The sequence below is a fragment of the Salvelinus alpinus genome, chromosome 31 (assembly GCF_045679555.1).
Source record: "Salvelinus alpinus chromosome 31, SLU_Salpinus.1, whole genome shotgun sequence".
Taxonomy (NCBI): domain Eukaryota; kingdom Metazoa; phylum Chordata; class Actinopteri; order Salmoniformes; family Salmonidae; genus Salvelinus; species Salvelinus alpinus.
This window is the reverse complement of record NC_092116.1, coordinates 7406538-7424930: the sequence shown is the minus strand read 5'-3', so window position 1 is coordinate 7424930 and position 18393 is coordinate 7406538. Positions and strand designations below refer to the sequence as shown.

The 18393-nt window shown below is 45.0% G+C and overlaps 1 protein-coding gene across 7 annotated transcripts in view; it reads right to left on the bottom strand.

Annotated features, from left to right (window-relative positions):
* The window catches only part of LOC139561250 (neurexin-2-like), a 1055901-nt gene that overhangs the window by 551589 nt on the left and 485919 nt on the right, over nucleotides 1-18393 (bottom strand). For all 7 annotated transcript variants that reach the window (XM_071378226.1, XM_071378233.1, XM_071378230.1 and 4 more), the window contains 4 exons: nucleotides 16202-16363; nucleotides 7571-8009; nucleotides 5746-6129; nucleotides 2010-2213 (listed from right to left, as the gene is read on the bottom strand). In XM_071378226.1, coding sequence (XP_071234327.1) covers nucleotides 2010-2213; nucleotides 5746-6129; nucleotides 7571-8009; nucleotides 16202-16363 — 1189 coding nt within the window. The remainder of the gene's footprint in view (nucleotides 1-2009; nucleotides 2214-5745; nucleotides 6130-7570; nucleotides 8010-16201; nucleotides 16364-18393) is intronic.

The window sequence follows — 18393 nt, the reverse complement described above, 5'->3', positions numbered from 1 at the left end:
CTATTCCCTACGGTGGCTTTTATCAGAAAGTGGTTAACCGAGTGCAAACAATGTGATCGTGGGTTAGAAACAGCTTGCCTTTTGTAGCCCCTCGGGTATGGAAACCAACAGCAGCAATATTAGGAAAGAGTGATCTGCACACTCCAGCCACAATAAGCCAAGTGCACACACCTATATCAGGATATGCTATAATATTCTAGAATATGCTATACAAGCACTAACTCTAGCTTCATTCTACAACAGCTTTCTCTGAAATGCATGTCTTCTGAGAGCACATGGTAAAATGGTGGCACCTCATTATCGAGTTTGTATTCTCTTCTGCCCCCTGGTGGCGACAGGCTGCGTGTGCATGTGGCTGTGGCTGAGGCGTGGTCTCGAGCTGTCAACCGCTACAGAATAGTGGACTCAAACAGCCATGGACCAGGCTCACTGTTATTGGGATTCTGTGGCTGATACTGAAATTAAAAGGTCATTTTTCATTCCTCAATGACAAAATCACCTAACGAAAAATAAGAGTGTCCACAGCTTGTCTGAGTGCGGTCAATGTGATTGTGATTGAGTTTGAACGAAAGGAAAACATGTATTACTATTTACACGTGTGTGCCTACGTCACAGACTGCAGAATGATCAATTAAACCAACTAATTGTATATTGATCATCTGATCATGCAGTATCCCTGTACACTGTTTCATATTGATCAATTAACTCATCTTTAATTATCTTAGGGAATATGGTAAGCAGTCCTCCTCTGGTTCTAAAAACGAATTCCACTTACAACTGAGCCAAAATTGATTTCCTCTAAACTAGCAATGAATATAAATGTTGATGTGGATATGACACCTCTGGGTATGGTCTGATTTGGCGAAGTTAGGGAGTGATCTAGGCAGAAATTAAGAGGAGGAACTAGGGAAGGATGTTCGGTAAACTATTATCTGGCTCATTTGGACACATTAGCGCTATGGATTAGCATTTAGCCTCATTAGCTAAGATAAACGATGTGTTTAGCGGGGGCTGATTGTTCTGGGCCAAGGTGGACTTGGGTCTGTGTGTAGGTCCTCTGGCGCAGGGCTGAGCAGCATGGCAAAGGCAGAGTCAGCTACATCACAGAATGTGTGTGTGTGTGTGTGTGTCGCTGTGGGACAACACTGGGCTGTGAGCCGGTCTCTCTGACTGTTTGATCCGAGGGCCGCAGACATACAGGCCATTGAAGGGATGAAAAGTTCCATCGTCTGAGCCTTGGCCAAGTGAGAGATGAGAGAGCGAGCGAGAGAGAGAGAGAGAGAGAGAGAGAGAGAGAGAGAGAGAGAGAGAGAGAGAGAGAGAGAGAGAGAGAGAGAGAGAGAGAGAGAGAGAGAGAGAGAGAGAGAGAGAGAGAGAGAGAGAGAGAGAGAGAGAGAAAACAAGATTAATAGAATGGATACGGTGTGGCATTATTGGAGGAACCATCCTCATGTCTCTAAGTCGGTGGCCCACACTCCTGTATCCCAGGGTGCACCTGGGCCTTGTTTCTCCCCCACTCCTACTGTGAACTCTCTCCCTTCAAGAGGTGGAGCGTAAAGTGGCAGTCATCGTTATCAGTGCCATAGGTCACAACAGTCTGCCAGGAGTCCAAACTATAGACAAAGCCTTAGTGCTGTAGGGCAATATGTTTCTGTATCACTGCCTTCCAGTCTCTATATTTGTTCTACTCATCTAGAACGATGTTAGAGTAGTCTATGGACCATAACGGCTCTGGCTTTACCATTCTCTATAGCACGCCCTACTGGAAGACTGTGAACAACCAAACCCCTTTATCTTCAGGCTAGTGGTCTCTCCGCAGGGACCACGGGAGAAACAGAACCACGGGTAAGCAGAGGGGGTACAGGAGTGGATCTACCCAGGGAGGCAGAGACCGGAGAGGGGCTTGCGGTAACAGACAAAGGCTCATGTTTAGGGGGTGGAGATGGAGCTTGACGGAAAGGGTACGAGAATGGGGTTGCCGAGGTCATGGTGGGGTTGCCATGGGTTACCTAGGTTGACAGTCAGCTTGACCCTGCCACCGTCCAGCTCTAGCCGCAGGGTGTCGGCGGACTCTTTGGAGGTGGTGGCCACGAGGAGACCGAATGCCCGTTGGGACATGAACCGTAGCGCCACGTCCTCTGCCTCGGTGTGCATGGTGCCCGGGATGATGATCTTCAGGTACATGCTGCCGTCGTAGCTCAGCACCGTCGCCTCTGTAAGAGGGTGGAGGTATGGGGGGGGGGGGGGGGGGGGATGCAGAAGCAGACACACATTCAGATACAGACAGACGCACACACATACATTTAACAGGAGAACAGAGATCCGACATACAGTATTAGATGAACCAACAGACACTGACACCCAGCGCGGGCAAGGACATCCAAGTTTAGCAATGCGTCTTTTCTTTGAAGAGAAATGAGAGACACCAGCTCTAACACAAACAGTAGAAGAGACATTGTAGATGCGTTAACGTCATCCTAGACCCGTTCAGAGAAACAATGCATGCACCCCCTGCTGCTGACTAGATCACTACTGAAGAGTTGCCTAAGGAGGGCTGTGTATGTGGGTCAACACATGTTGCCATGGGCTCAGCTGATTCACCATGGCTGGGTACTTGCCTACTATTTTAGATGCATATGGTTGGGAGCACCAACCAAATAATGTATGCTGCTACTGGTTAGGCCACTGAAATCCACTTTAACAGATAGCATATTGCTTTTTGGAAAACAACTACTTGCTGTTAAATGGAAAAGGTTTAGAAGGCTAGTTTCCAATCTCACTGGATTATTGAAGACAAAGTCCCACACTACTCATACACAAATATTGAGTTAGGACACTGTGGACATTGTGACAGCCAAGCATAACGCTCTTTCACGCCCTTGCAGTATTTGATAGCCACACTAGATGGCAAGGAAGCAGCACGAAAAACACAGCCGGCCCATTGCTCTGGATAAGAATGACTAAAATGTGTCACGTAAAATGCCAGACGTGTGACAGCCAAGCATAACTCTCTTTCACTGCCTTGCAGTATTACATTGCCACACTAGATGGCAGGGAAGCGCTACAAAAACACAGATGGCCCCATTTAAGAAACAGAAACACTACAGTAAACTGTCCTTCACTTCCTAAACTGTCCATTACACGTAGATCCTTCACTTCCTAAACTGTCCATTACACGTAGATCCTTCACTTCCTAAACTGTCCCATTACACGTAGATCCTTCACTTCCTAAACTGTCCATTACACGTAGATCCTTCACTTCCTAAACTGTCCATCACACGTAGATCCTTCACTTCCTACACTGTCCATTACACGTAGATCCTTCACTTCCTAAACTGTCCATTACACGTAGATCCTTCACTTCCTAAACTGTCCATTACACGTAGATCCTTCACTTCCTAAACTGTCCATTACACGTAGATCCTTCACTTCCTAAATTGTCCCATTACACGTAGATCCTTCACTTCCTAAACTGTCCATTACACGTAGATCCTTCACTTCCTACACTGTCCATTACACGTAGATCCTTCACTTCCTAAACTGTCCATTACACGTAGATCCTTCACTTCCTAAACTGTCCATTACACGTAGATCCTTCACTTCCCAAACTGTCCATTACATGTAGATCCTTCACTTCCTAAACTGTCCATTACACGTAGATCCTTCACTTCCTAAACTGTCCATTACACGTAGATCCTTCACTTCCTAAACTGTCCATTACACGTAGATCCTTCACTTCCTAAACTGTCCATTACATGTAGATCCTTCACTTCCTAAACTGTCCATGACACGTAGATCCTTCACTTCCTAAACTGTCCATTACACGTAGATCCTTCACTTCCTAAACTGTCCATGACACGTAGATCCTTCACTTCCTAAACTGTCCATTACACGTAGATCCTTCACTTCCTAAACTGTCCATTACACGTAGATCCTTCACTTCCTAAACTGTCCATTACATGTAGATCCTTCACTTCCTAAACTGTCCATGACACGTAGATCCTTCACTTCCTAAACTGTCCATTACACGTAGATCCTTCACTTCCTAAACTGTCCATGACACGTAGATCCTTCACTTCCTAAACTGTCCATTACACGTAGATCCTTCACTTCCTAAACTGTCCATTACACGTAGATCCTTCACTTCCTAAACTGTCCATGACACGTAGATCATTCACTTCCTAAACTGTCCATTACATGTAGATCCTTCACTTCCTAAACTGTCCATGACACGTAGATCCTTCACTTCCTAAACTGTCCATTACACGTAGATCCTTCACTTCCTAAACTGTCCATTACACGTAGATCCTTCACTTCCTAAACTGTCCATTACACGTAGATCCTTCACTTCCTAAACTGTCCATTACACGTAGATCCTTCACTTCCTAAACTGTCCATTACACGTAGATCCTTCACTTCCTAAACTGTCCATTACACGTAGATCCTTCACTTCCTAAACTGTCCATGACACGTAGATCCTTCACTTCCTAAACTGTCCATTACACGTAGATCCTTCACTTCCTAAACTGTCCATGACACGTAGATCCTTCACTTCCTAAACTGTCCATGACACGTAGATCCTTCACTTCCTAAACTGTCCCATTACACGTAGATCCTTCACTTCCTAAACTGTCCATTACATGTAGATCCTTCACTTCCTATAAACTGTCCATGACACGTAGATCCTTCACTTCCTAAACTGTCCATTACATGTAGATCCTTCACTTCCTAAACTGTCCATGACACGTAGATCCTTCACATCCTAAACTGTCCATTACATGTAGATCCTTCACTTCCTAAACTGTCCATTACACGTAGATCCTTCACTTCCTAAACTGTCCCATTACATGTAGATCCTTCACTTCCTAAACTTTCCATCACACGTAGACCCTTCACTTCCTAAACTGTCCATTACATGTAGATCCTTCACTTCCTAAACTGTCCATTACACGTAAATCATTCACTTCCTGAACTGTCCATTACACGTAAATCATTCACTTCCTGAACTGTCCATTACACGTAAATCATTCACTTCCTCTACTGCCTTGATTTCAATCCAAATGTTCTATTGTGTCATTACCTTTGATAGGCCAACAACACAACATCCCTAAACTGTGCATTAATTTCACCTCGAAGGATCCTTTGGTGCTATTACACAACAAACAGCCTAAAGCGAATTAGAATGGATCAGACATGCGGGTAGATTTGCTTTTAGCCAAATCCTTTTAGAGCAAGCCAAATAATTTCATGTTTTAAAAGTTATCCTAGATCAGGATTCATTGTTTGAATGTAAGATGCCAACCTGCCGCTAGCAGGTTGTGCCACCCCCAAACAGACAGACAGAGAGAGAGCAGCCTTGCACCACCTGGATGTGTGTGACAAGCCCAGATGGTGACAGTAAGCATCGTCGCTCAACCGAGCTCCCCAAGCCTCACCCAACCTCCCAGCAGTTCAGTCGGCTAGCTTCCCAAAAGGCACCCATCCTCGAGTGCATTGCTCCTTCAAATGTCCTTTTACCACACTGCAGCTGGTTGAGGCTTCAGAGTAGCACAGGATAAAGTCAATGTACTCGTACTATCTAAGTCTATTATGATTAGGTTTAACTCGCTGGCTATAATAACACTTGTAAGCATGAAACCAAACCTAACTTAATCTCCACAGCTTGCTACCAAATGTCCCCATCCTGTTTTACCACCACATGTTCCCCACTCCCCACACTTCTCCAGTCTCCCTGTTTCTCCTCACCGATTTCACAGTTGCTGCCCAGGTAGCCGGTGCCGGTGCAGTCGCAGATGTAGCGGTTCCATCCCTCTTTACACAGGCCTCCGTTCCCACAGGGGGTGCTGCTACACCTCTTCTGAAGCTCGCGGGTGCAGAAGCTGCTAACGCCCGGGGAGCTCTGGATCTCGGCCAGGCGGCGCACGTCGCGGCTCTTGCCATCGATGAAGAGGTCGCGGACGCAGCCCACGTAGCCGTAGTTGAGCAAGGCGGTCCAGACCTCGGGGGGCAGCACCAGGTCAGAGCGGGTCTCGGGGAGACCCCCCAGGAACATGTCGCTGTCCAGGTCCAGGATCTCACTGCCCTCGTTGGAGTTGAAGGGGATACTGCGGCTGTTCACCGAGATGGACCCTGGGAGAGGAGGCGGAGAGAGGAGGATTATATACACATCATGTCACGTGTGTACAGTTCTCAATTGAATGTCACCGAGAAAACAGAAAGGTGCCGTACTGTATTTTTCCCGCAAACATCCTTTCTGAAATTAAAAGTAATCCAAGAAGTAATCATAAAGTTTTTCCAAAATGTATCGGTAATCCGATTAAAATATTTTTGCTGGTAACGCAACCGATTACAGTTTGTTTTGGTAATCAGATTCCATGCAACTGACTACATGTAATCAGTTCCTCCCCCACCCTACTGTATGTGTGCGTCACAGGAGGCTGCTGAGGGGAGGATGGCTCATAATAATGGCTGGAATGGAGTGAATGGAATGGTATCAAACACATGGAAACCATGTCTTTTCCATTAATTCCGTTCCAAACAGTACTATGAGCCCGTCCGGGCACCTGTGGTATGTGTGAATGTAATTGAAGCATTAGGCAAGATAATGTGTGTTTACATGTTGGTACTCTTGTGTTTGCGGGCAAGTGTGATTGAGCGCATGGGATTGTGTGTGTGTGTGTGTGTGTGTGTGTGTGTGTGTGTGTGTGTGTGTGTGTGTGTGTGTGTGTGTGTGTGTGTGTGTGTGTGTGTGTGTGTGTGTGTGTGTGTGTGTGTGTGTGTGTGTGTGTGTGTGTGTGTGTGACCGTGGTTGAGTGGATGGTGAATGAGAGTGCTTTTGTATGGTCCTGTGTGTTTGTGTTGTGGCTATAATCGGTTGAGTGGAGGGGAAACAACCCAGCAAAATGCAGCATAGACGAGAGTGGATGAGACCCGGGTTCTTCTCGTGGCGCCCGGCTATGATTTACGACTCACTCTTAATTGTCTATTAAAACGCAATTACAGGAGGGGCAGGAGTGTGCTCAGAGAGACTCCCTATAGTAGCGCGACACACGCATGTGTGCATCCAAACGCACACACACACACACACACACACACACACACACACACAAAACCATAAGTGCCTACGTGAAAGCATGCATGCATCATGCAGACCCCTCTGGGCACGGAATGAGAAGAAATGGGTATGACAGGACAGAGAGAAGCGGGAGGGGGGGGGGGGGGGGGTGTGTGTGGAAAGGTGTGTAGGAGAAGGCTTTTAGGCAGGGCTGAAGGACAGGAAGATCATCATTAGAACAGGTAGATGGAGGAAAATGAATATTCAAAGCCTGTACACGTGTACTCCACAAAATAAAGTACTTCAGAAGCACAGAGGGCCGGTGCCACCTTAATTGGGGAGGACGGGCTCCCCTATAATGGCTGGAACAAAATCAATGGAATGGTATCAAATACGTCAAACATGGTTTCCATGTGTTTGATACCATTCCATTCCAGCCAGCCATTATAGGGGAGCCCGTCCCCCCCAATTAAGGTGGCACCAGCCTGTTACACTGCTTCATGTTCATATGTTCACCTTTCCTCCCTTCCCTCTGGAAGTCCACATGGCACCACTCCCCGTCGTTCACCTTCTTATTACTGGTCTTCAGCTTGATACTCCCCGACCCCATGTCCATGAGCAGGTAGAGGAACCCGTCCAGCAGCTCCATAGCAAAGTAGTCTGACTTCATGTCTCGACCCGGCTTCTGCTCTTTAGGACCCTGGGGGCGCCCGTGGCTGAACAGCAGCAGACCGCTGGGTTCTGTGGTGCGGAAGTCAAAGGAGATGGAGCCTGTTTTCTTGGTGTTCCACTTGGGCAGGGCGATGAAGGACTCGGGGGACTCAAAGGTGACGGGGTCCAGGGCGGCCACGTCCTCGCAGCGGAAGACAAGATCTCCGTTCAGGCTGATCTTAGGGTCCCGCTCGATGGCTAGCCGGGAGAGTTCCAGCTTGAAGTCGTTATTCTTGTACACCACCTATAGGGAGAGAGGGAAGGCGATAGAGACATTTTGATTTTAGTATGGTCAGCTAATGTTTAGGTTAATGTTCACATTCTGTCGGCTATGTAAGCAATCATAGACACTTAAAAAATAAAGGAGAGGTGCACACTCTAGGAGCTCAGGTGCAAAAATATTTATGTCCAACGTTTCGACAGACAAGCTGTCTTCATCGGGGTATAAGCTAATGAGCTAATGTATAAGCCAATGTTTAGGTTAATGTTCACATTCTATAGGCTGTGTTAGCAATCATAGACACCACATGAATTTGGGAAAGAGGAATGCTGCGTGCAAAGGCTAGCTGCCTACTTTGTATATTGATAGGTTTGGACACAGACAAATGCGTCAGGCACTTTGAATGTGAATAAAATGAATATACGACAAACTGCTCTTTGAATACCGACACAATGTGTTCAGTTTACACTTCCTTGCTATTCAAAACTCCCTTCACATTGAATTTAGCGTCTCAATATCCAATTATGCTACAGAGTGACTATCATTTTCAAATGACTAACCATAGACTTTAAAAGAAGTGCAGCGTTTGTTTGTGTGAATGTGGGATTCACAGTTTAGTAAACTCAATTATTCACAACGACACTCCGGGTGATATCAAGGCGCATGATGAAGGGAATAAAGAAGGGAATAATGTAGTAGACTCCTACAGACTAATACAAATGTTCCTGTCAGACTTAAAGCAAAATAATAAATGTCTGCATTCTCGTGTGCGCATTCATAATATATATATATATATATTCGGTGCTAAAATCTCTGGATAGTTTATTAAGCTGTCTTTTCCTGCAGCTTTTTCTGACAGGTCCATACACCACCATGATGGCTGTCATCGGAGGAGTGGTGTTAGCCGCTCTGGAAAGGTGGCACACTGTGAAACCACCAAAGTGTGTGAGAACACCACTTTTAGACGGAAGGTGAGAACACAGAAGCAAAGTTGGTTCTTGGCCCGGTGAGCACACACACTCACAAACAGAAGTGTGCAGATATGCAGGGACGCAGACGCACACACCAGCCCAAACACTGTGCCCTGGAAGTAGTTATTATAGGGTAGTGTTAGAAAGATTGCCATTCCCGGCACAGGCTCCCATTTCATTTTTCCTCTCAAGGCAGTGCAGAGGTACTGCAAAGCCCGCAACAAAAATGGACCAGCTGAAATCTCACGGTTTACTGAAATGGTTTTAAACATGAGAACTGGGGAATGCCTCAACTCACCTCTCTCATTTCAACATTTAATACAAGCGGCTCTGCAAAAGCTGCAAACTTCTCTGCTTCCCCTTTCCTCCATAGCTCCACTTGTAAAGCTGCCATATTTTCCTATTTTCCATCGTGACTGCAGGCTTGGCTAACTCATTGAGCGTTTCAAAGAGCCTGCCCGGAGCGGTAGGCAGGGTTTGCACTTCCGGGATTATTCTATTGATTGCATTGCACCAGACATAGCTAAAGCAAACCCAGCCAAAGTATTTGATAAACAACAAATACTACTTGAACACAGGTCTGAACTCTGGTAGCTAAACTCCTGAGGTGCGGCAACAGCTTCTGCTCTGTGGACCTCACAGTCTCGTCATTAGAGACGGATTAGCGGCGCTAATAAGCCGTGCTAACTCTTCTTTGGCAGTCGACAAACCAGCCACAGTGAGTGGACTCAACTCATGGTGTTAGATAGAGAGTGAGGGAGGTGGGGGAGGATGAGAAAGTGGGAGAGGGGAACGTGGGTGAGGAGGAGGACAAGATGCTGCAGTCCCTCACAAAAGGAATGGGTTAATTGCTGGTATTGTGATATCTGAGATGCCAGAGGGAAGTCCTTCGACCTCATGGCTTGGTGTTTGGCTCTGACATGCACTTTCAACTGTGGGACCTTAAATAGACAGGTGTGTGCCTTAACAAATCAAATGAATTTACCACAGCTGGACTACAATCAAGTTGTAGAAACATCTCAAGGATGATCAATGGAAACAGCATGCACCTGAGCTCAATTTCGAGTCTCATAGCAAAGGGTCTGAAAACTTAAGTAAATAAGGTATTTCATTGATTTATTTATTTTTTGTAAAACATGTTTTTGCTTTGTCATTATGGGGTATTGTGTGTAGATGGATGTGGCTTTTTTAAAAATGTAATACATTTTAGAATAAGGCTGTAACGTAACAAAATGTGGAAAAACTCTAGGAGTCAGAATACTTTCCGAATGCGCTGTATGTTGACGACATTACAGGACGGTAAGTACATGAGCGGTAATCAAACTTTAGAAGAACTTTAGAGAGTTTAAAGGTAAGACAGCCTTCTGTATTCGTCTAAACATTATTGCCAAGTTCCTGTAATAAGATTAGCAGTTCTGTCACTATTCTGATGTTATTTAACAACTTTTGCCAAAAGGCACAGGGAATTTTTTTTCTGGAGGAATAACTTTGGAGGCGCGACCCCGTCAAAATGTCTTTCTGAACCGATGTGTATCGGCGTGTATCGGCTTATGCTTTTCACTGTTCTCACGGCCAGCACTAGCGCTGGGCCATTCGTCTCCTTCAGGGTGACTGGATTGATTTGTTTTGTCATTGAGAAACTCGGACAGCCTAAGCAGCGCTGCAGTCCAGCAAGCAGCCAGCCTGGCCCAGACATAATCACTTTCACTGATGCTCCCAGGGGCTGAGGACCTCAGATGTGTGTGTGTGTGTGTGTGTGTGTGTGTGTGTGTGTGTGTGTGTGTGTGTGTGTGTGTGTGTGTGTGTGTGTGTGTGTGTGTGTGTGTGTGTGTGTGTGTGTGTGTGTGTGTGTGTGTGTGTGTGTGTGTGTGTGTGTGAGAGAGAAAGAGAGAGAGCAAATGGAGGTTGTTGTTGGGCCATAATTGTATATAATTCTCTTGTGGGTTTGTTTGTTGGGGGGTTGTTGCAGGTGTGAATGTTAATTTCTTCAGGAAAACAGACCTGTTTCAGAGCAGCGTCGTTTTTAAAAGGAATAATTGTTTTGTTGACACTATTTGTAATTGACATACAGGTGCAATACTTCAACAGTATTCAACAGCTACTTCATCTACTGTTTTCACTTCTCAGGTCAGGAGGAGAAAAGAGAGCAAGAGCAGCAAACAAAACAGACTTGTAAACACCAACTCCTGCAAATGAGTGTTTCTCTGTTACTCACAAGCCAACTCACACAAACCCAAATACTCACCACGCAAGCTTAGAGGCACACACCCATGCGTGCACACACACACACACACACAATCATTACACACACCTAACTAATTTCCCATTGTGGAGAAGATGTGAATTGGGTAGGCTGCCCGCTGAGGTGCCTGAGTTAAATGTGTCAAATGAGGGCGGGAGAGAGAAGAGAGTTCGGGAGATCCTATCATCCAACCAAGGTGAGGCTCACATGGAGCTGCAGAGAGATAGAGCGGGAATAGGGAGGTGGGGAGAGAGAGGGAGGAGAATTCTGCTAGTTTGGGAATCAGTCGAAGAAATCCATTTTTAATTTGGATGTCAAAGCTGGTGTACCAGCAACAATGGCATAGACTTAATTACACAAATGCCTGGAGAGGAGGAGAGAGAGAGAGGGAAGAGAGAGGGATAGGAGGGTGTGAAAGAGGGTGATAGCAAGGTGACATGTAGAAGCAGAGGTGGCAGAGGGGAAGACAGATGGTAATATTGGGGAAAAGAGTGAACAACACGTGCCCAAAAAAGACTTGCCTAGTTAAATAAAGGTTAAAATTCACAGCGTTATCTAGGAACAATAAAACAAGATAAACTAAGTGCATCTCTAAAAGACACTGATCCTCTATGGCTTCCACTCTTCTTTTCTGTCTTTTAACTCACTCCATCCCACTCTCTGCTCCCCTTCATTGGATTTCTCGCTCCTGGAGGCTCCTGGCCAGGCGTATCAAAGGCGTTTCGCTCCACTGGGAGCTTGAAATCACGGCCACAGCCCTGACACAAGACTCCTAAATCTGCCCCCGCTACTGACCAAGAGGATGAAACAGTCCCCAAGAGCCTGCTTTTTATCAATAATCCAACTTTCAAATACCACTAGAGAGAATGTGCCTGGATATTGCTCTTGTTTTTTTCTTGTTTTTTCTTGTATTTCCAACACATTACTCAAACACTTTGAACGATTGTGTTGTACAAAAGGCAGCATTTTTTTATGGAACTAAACAGCTCTTTCCTGTACAGTGCAGTCAGCCCCTCTCTTTGCCTGACCTAAAAAGAGATGGAACATTCAACATTGTCACCATCACAATCTGGAATCACCAGCGGCGCTCTCGCTCTCTCTCTCTATCACTCACTCTCTCACTCTCTGTATGTGTTATAACAATGTGCAAACAGGGAAATAAACATAAATTAGGATCCCCATTAGCTGTTGCAACAGCTACTCTTCCTGAGGTCCACATGAAACATGACATAATACAGAACATTAATAGACAAGAACAGCTCAAGGACAGAACTCCATACATAAAAAAAAAAAAAAAGGCACAAGTAGCCTCAATCTACACACAATACCCCATAATGACAAAGTGAAAATCGGTTATTAGAAAAGTTAGGAAATGTATTACAAATAAAAAACAGAAATACCTTATTTATATTAGTATTCAGACCCTTTGCTATGAGACTCGAAATTGAGCTCAGGTGCATCCTGTTTCCATTGATCATGCTTGAGATGTTTCTACAACTTGATTGGAGTCCCCCTGTGGTAAATTCAATGGATTGGACATGATTTGGAAAGGCACACACCTGTCTATGTAAGGTCCCACAGTTGACAGTGCATGTCAGAGAAAAAACCAAGCCATGAGGTCGAAGGAATTGTCCTCCGAGACAGGATTGTGTCGAGGCTCAGATCTGGGGAAGGACACCAAAACATTTCTGCAGCATTGAAGGTCCCCAAGAACACAGTGGCCTCCATCAATCTTAAATGGAAGAAGCTTGGAACCACTAAGACTCTTCCTAGACCTGGCCGCCCGGCCAAACTGAACAATCGGGGGAGAAGGCCCTTGGTCAGGGAGGTGACCAAGAACCTGATGGTCACTCTGAAGGAGCTCCAGAGTTCCTCTGTGGAGATGGGAGAATCTTCCAGAAGGACAACCATATCTGCAGCACTCCACCAATTAGGCCTTTATGGTAGAGTTGCCAGACGGAAGCCACTCCTCAGTAAAAGGCACATGACAGCACACTTGGAGTTTGCCAAAAGGCCCCTAAAGAATCTCAGACCATGAAAAACAAGATTCTCTGGTCTGATGAAACCAAGATTGAACTCTTTGGCCTGAATGCCAAGAGTCACGTTTGGAGGAAACCTGGCACCATCCCTACAGTGAAGCATGGTGGTGGCAGCATCATGCTGTCGGGATGTTTTTCAGCGGCAGAGATATCCTTGATGAAAGCCTGCTGCAGAGCGCTCAGGACCTCAGACTGGGGCGAAGGTTGACCTTCCAACAGGACAACAACACTAAGCACACAGCCAACACAATGCAGGAGTGGCTTCGGGACAAGTCTCTGAATGTCCTTGAGTGGCCCAGCCAGAGCCCTGACTTGAACCCGATCAAACATCTCTGGAGAGACCAGAAAATAGCTGTGCAGCGACGCTCCCCATCCAACCTGACAGAACTTGAGAGGATCTGCAGAGAGGAATGGGATAAACTCCCCAAATACAGGTGTGCCAAGCTTGTAGCATCTTACCCAAGGAGACTCGAGGCACTTCAGCAAAGTACTGAGTAAAGGGTCTGAATACTTATGTAAACGTAATATTTTAGCTTTTACTTTTAATAACTTTGCAAATGTTTCTAAAAAAACAGTTTTTCCTTTGTCCTTATGGGATATTGGGTGTAGATTGATGATTAGACTATTTTCTAAATCGACTTTAGAAGAAGGATGCAACATTACGACAAAGTCAATAGGGCTGAATTCTTTCTGAATGCACTGTATGTGTCTCTAATATGGTCATACCTTTGGCAGGAGGTTAGGAAGTGCAGCTCAGTTTCCACCTTATTTTATGGGCAGTGTGCACATAGCCTGCCTTCTCTTGAGAGCCGGCTCTGCCTACGGCGGCCTCTCTCAATAGCAAGGCTATGCTCACTGAGTCTCTCTCTCTCTCTCTCTTGCGCTCTGTTCCCTTTAACTCGCTCTCCACTTGCTCTTCTCTCTCTAATTTCTGCTCCATTCTCTTCTACACAGTCTCCTCACTCTTACTTGTCATCCTCTCTTCCCATTTCCACAGCTGATTATATATTGCAGGCTTCATTCTTTCTTGACTGGACATCTGTCTTCTCTAATCCTTTCGCTGTGTCTGCACCCCTTCCCCATCTGTGCATACAGTATCACCCTTTCTCATGCTCTTAGCCTTCCTTCCTCCCTTTAATACTTTGACAATTACTGGCAGATCTAACTCATTCAAGTCATGTCAATCTCTTTCTTCTCTTCTCTCTTCTCAAATTTGTCCTTTTTCCTCTTTGCGCCGCTTTATGCTCCGTCACTTTCCCTTTCCCTCTTCCTCCTCTTTCCTCTTCCTCTTGTTTTTACTCGTCCCCTCCCCTCCTTCTCGCCCTCTGTTTCTCTCTCTCGCTGTTTGTGAACTGATTGTATCATCATCCTCATCAGGGACGTTTTCCGGCATAAGCAACTTTAGGAAGTCAGTCGGCGTAAGCAACTTTGGAAAGTCAGTCGGGGTCTAAACGTACTGTTAGTTAGGATAGTAGAATACACAACGTGCAATTCTAAATTGGGTGGTGCATCAGCAGTTTCCCGCCTGTTATGTCGGTTACTGACAGTCACTCAATTAGCCCATACCAGCTATCATTTTATAGATAGCTAGGTAAGTTAGACTAGCCAGCTATCTAAACCTTGTATTAATCATGGCCGAATAACTGACCGGGCACGCAAGGCACGTGCCCAGGGGCCCTGACCTCTAGGGGGCCCCCATTGATTTTGTTAGTTCCTCTCACACATACAGTATCATATGAACATGGCATAAGTCATGGCAAAATATGTAGAATTGCAGGATCTTTGCTTTAAAACTGAACATGTTTCTCTCAACCCCATGGCAAATGTGTAGAATTGCAAGTTCTCTCTCTTCCACATGTCACAATGAGTAAAATCGCATGAAATGTGTTTTAAAACTGCAGAATTTTCTTTATGCCCCATGGAAAAATGTGTAGAATTGCAGAACATTTGCTTTAAAACTAAAATGTTCCTCACGCCGTCAAGATGGGAGCCAAAACATTTTTTGTCTGCGATTTAGGAGGGGCCCTCAACCAAATCTCGCTTAGGGCCCCCAAAAAGCTAGAAACGGCCCTGATCCTCATCTTCAGGAGACAGACTAGAAATGCCTTGGGAGAATGAGTCCAATAGGGAATTTTTCTTATAGCAACCAAAATAATGAAAACGTAATTGTAAGAGCATAATTAAGTTAGAAATGTGATTACTATATGATTCATTAAAACTGATGAAAAAGTAATCACTTATTCAAATCAGAGAACCTTTATGAGGAAATGAATTGGTGCCTTATTCCCTTATTCCCATATAAGCCATTAGGCATTCCAGAGTATAATGTTTTAAATGGAGTGGTCCTTTTCTCATCTTGTTAAGTTGTGGCTTGGAGCCTTATTGGTGAGAAAAACTATTTCATACCAACTATGGTGACATCATTTTACTTCCTCTTAGAGTTAGGATAATAATTTAGCGTCTCTGAGAGAATAGCCAGTCTGTTCATAGTCTGCCTCTACATGCCTGTCTGACACCTCCTACTCTCTCACACACACACACTGGCTCACACGCAGAGAAATGACATCTGTGTAGACTGTTTGTGTACGCGAACAAGTATGAGTGTCTGAGTGTGTGTGTGTGTGTGTGTGTGTGTGTGTGTGTGTGTGTGCATCATAGACAGCCGGTGGTTACCTTACTGGTGACGGAAGGACTCATGGCCATTATTATGAGCCGTCCTCCCTTCAGCAGCCTCCTGGGGCGTGTGTGTGTGTGTGTGTGTGTGTGTGTGTGTGTGTGTGTGTGTGTGTGTGTGTGTGTGTGTGTGTGTGTGTGTGTGTGTGTGTGTGTGTGTGTGTGTGTGTGTGTGTGTGTGTGTGTGTGTGTGTGTGTGTGTGTGTGTGTGTGTGTGTGTGCGCGTGCGTGCACGCATGTGTTTGTGTGCGATTCTCCCCTTGATCCCAGTACTGAACCAGAGACACTCACGTCTTTAAGGCAGCCCATGAAGTTGTTGCTGACGGGTGATCCGGGCAGGTCTGCAGTATTGGGACTCCCCCCTATGTAGAAGAAGTCATCTGAGCCCAACATGGTATAGTCCTCCTGGGTATAACCAGTAGTGGTCAGAATACCATCCACTGATATGGTCACCTGGTACGGGCACGGCCCAACAGAGACAGGTAGGTAGAGAGGGATAGACAGATGGAGCGAGACAACAACAAAAAAATAAAAAAGAGAGAGAAAGAGTAGAGGAGTGGAGGAGGGGAAAGGAAAGGAAGAAGTTGGATTAAACACTGGCGGTAGGCGGGGCTGTCCCCTACGGTGTGGCGTTACTCGTTATCGATTGGTCGCGTGGGCGCAGCTCAGAGGGGAGTCGCTCACGAGTGCAGTTGCTAGGGTTGACCACTGGGACAATGCTGTTTTCACTCTCTAATAAGGTCTCAAGGGTGAGACTAGTTCGTGCAAGTATGAATTGCATATTTTTTGACCACTTAACAAACTAGACAACTGACAATATGACCTTGCAGTGTCAAACAACTGACAAACTTCAATGCTTGACTATTCGGTCTGCGTTCCAGTCGAACAGAACCTCAATCAAGAGAATCGGGGGATGAATATAACTTTATTTTAATATTTAAATGCCAAAAGTCGTGTTTTTTTGTGCGAGGTTACGGGAGCGAGCGGCGTCTTTGATCACTGACGGAGCGGAAACTGACAGACAGAATCAAATGTACACCGCCAGGAGTCTGATGGAGGGGAGATAGCTCCAACTGAGAAAAAAGCCTTTGTTTTCCTTTCATGGAATGTAAAAGGCATCAACCGTCTGTTTTAAAGGCTTCCTCAGGCCCTCTAGAGGAAGATTGTCAGCTTTTGCCAGAAAGGTGCCAGGCGCAAAGACATATTCATTCCCTCTCTCTACAGAATGTTAAGTCCTGGGTCTATTCATTAGTATTACAGAGGCACCAGAGTATACTTCAGTGCAGAGTCACTGAGTTGACCTTAATTTGATTATAGCAGAGTTGAGATGAGAGGGGGACTCTTTATCATGTAATACCAGGCCTCTGACTTACTCAGGGTGGGAAAGAAAATCAGATATGAAATCTGTCCAATTGAAGTTCCTATGCAGTGCGAATATATAAAAATAACCAATTTGTCTTGTAACGGACTTATACACTGAGTATACTACCATACCCGTTCAAAGGGACTTAAGTCTTTTGTCTTTCCCATTCACCCTCTGAATGGCACACATACACAATCCATGTCTCAATTGTCTCAAGGCTTAAAAATCTTTATTTAACCGGTCTTCTCCCCTTCATCTACACTGAAGTGGATTTAACAAGTGACATCAATAAGGGATCATAGTTTTCACTTGGGTTCACCTGGTCAGTCTGTCATTTTTGATCATGTTTTGTGTACCAGGAGTAGATGTGTTGTTTATAATTGATTTTACAACCTTGATGAGTTTTAATCTAACCATCAAGGCGGGAGTAATGTTGACGATCAAAGTCTTCTCTGATCATTTCTGTTTTGTGATCAGAGAACATTGTGACAGTGTTTGCCATGGATTGTATGGAAAAAGAGCAGTGTCTTGCCAAGTGACTTCATTTGGATCGGATTTTACAGTCCAACACCAATTTATATTGTAATTATACTAATAGTCCTGGCTAGGGTCGCTACGATCCTCTCCAATCTTTAATATGACATCTGTTAGCCCATACATTGTACCACACACAAACCAACAACCATGCTCTGGGTTACTGTGAATAACATTACATTCCACAGTGCAAATAGTTCATATTCGGTATATGGGTAGTGTGGGCCTTACTAATATCAAATCTAGTGATATTTGGGTTGTTTGGAGGGGGTAGAAAACAGGCAATTATTTTCTTCTTTATTTTCTCTTAATACGGTACCTGTATGTTGATTTTGATTATCTATTGAAATCTGTTTTGTTGATAGTTACAAACGTCCTCCATTTTCTACCAACTCACGGTACATTGTGTTCTGTAGAACATTGTTGGTCAAAAGATTTCTTCAGCAGTGATTCATACACCTGTCAAATACTTGAAACAGCTTCATTTACATAAATCAACCTTGGCAACTGACGATTGACTGCTATATAATAAAAAGATTCCCTAATCACAGTCAACAACAGACTAGTTGAGTACCAAACTGTGAAT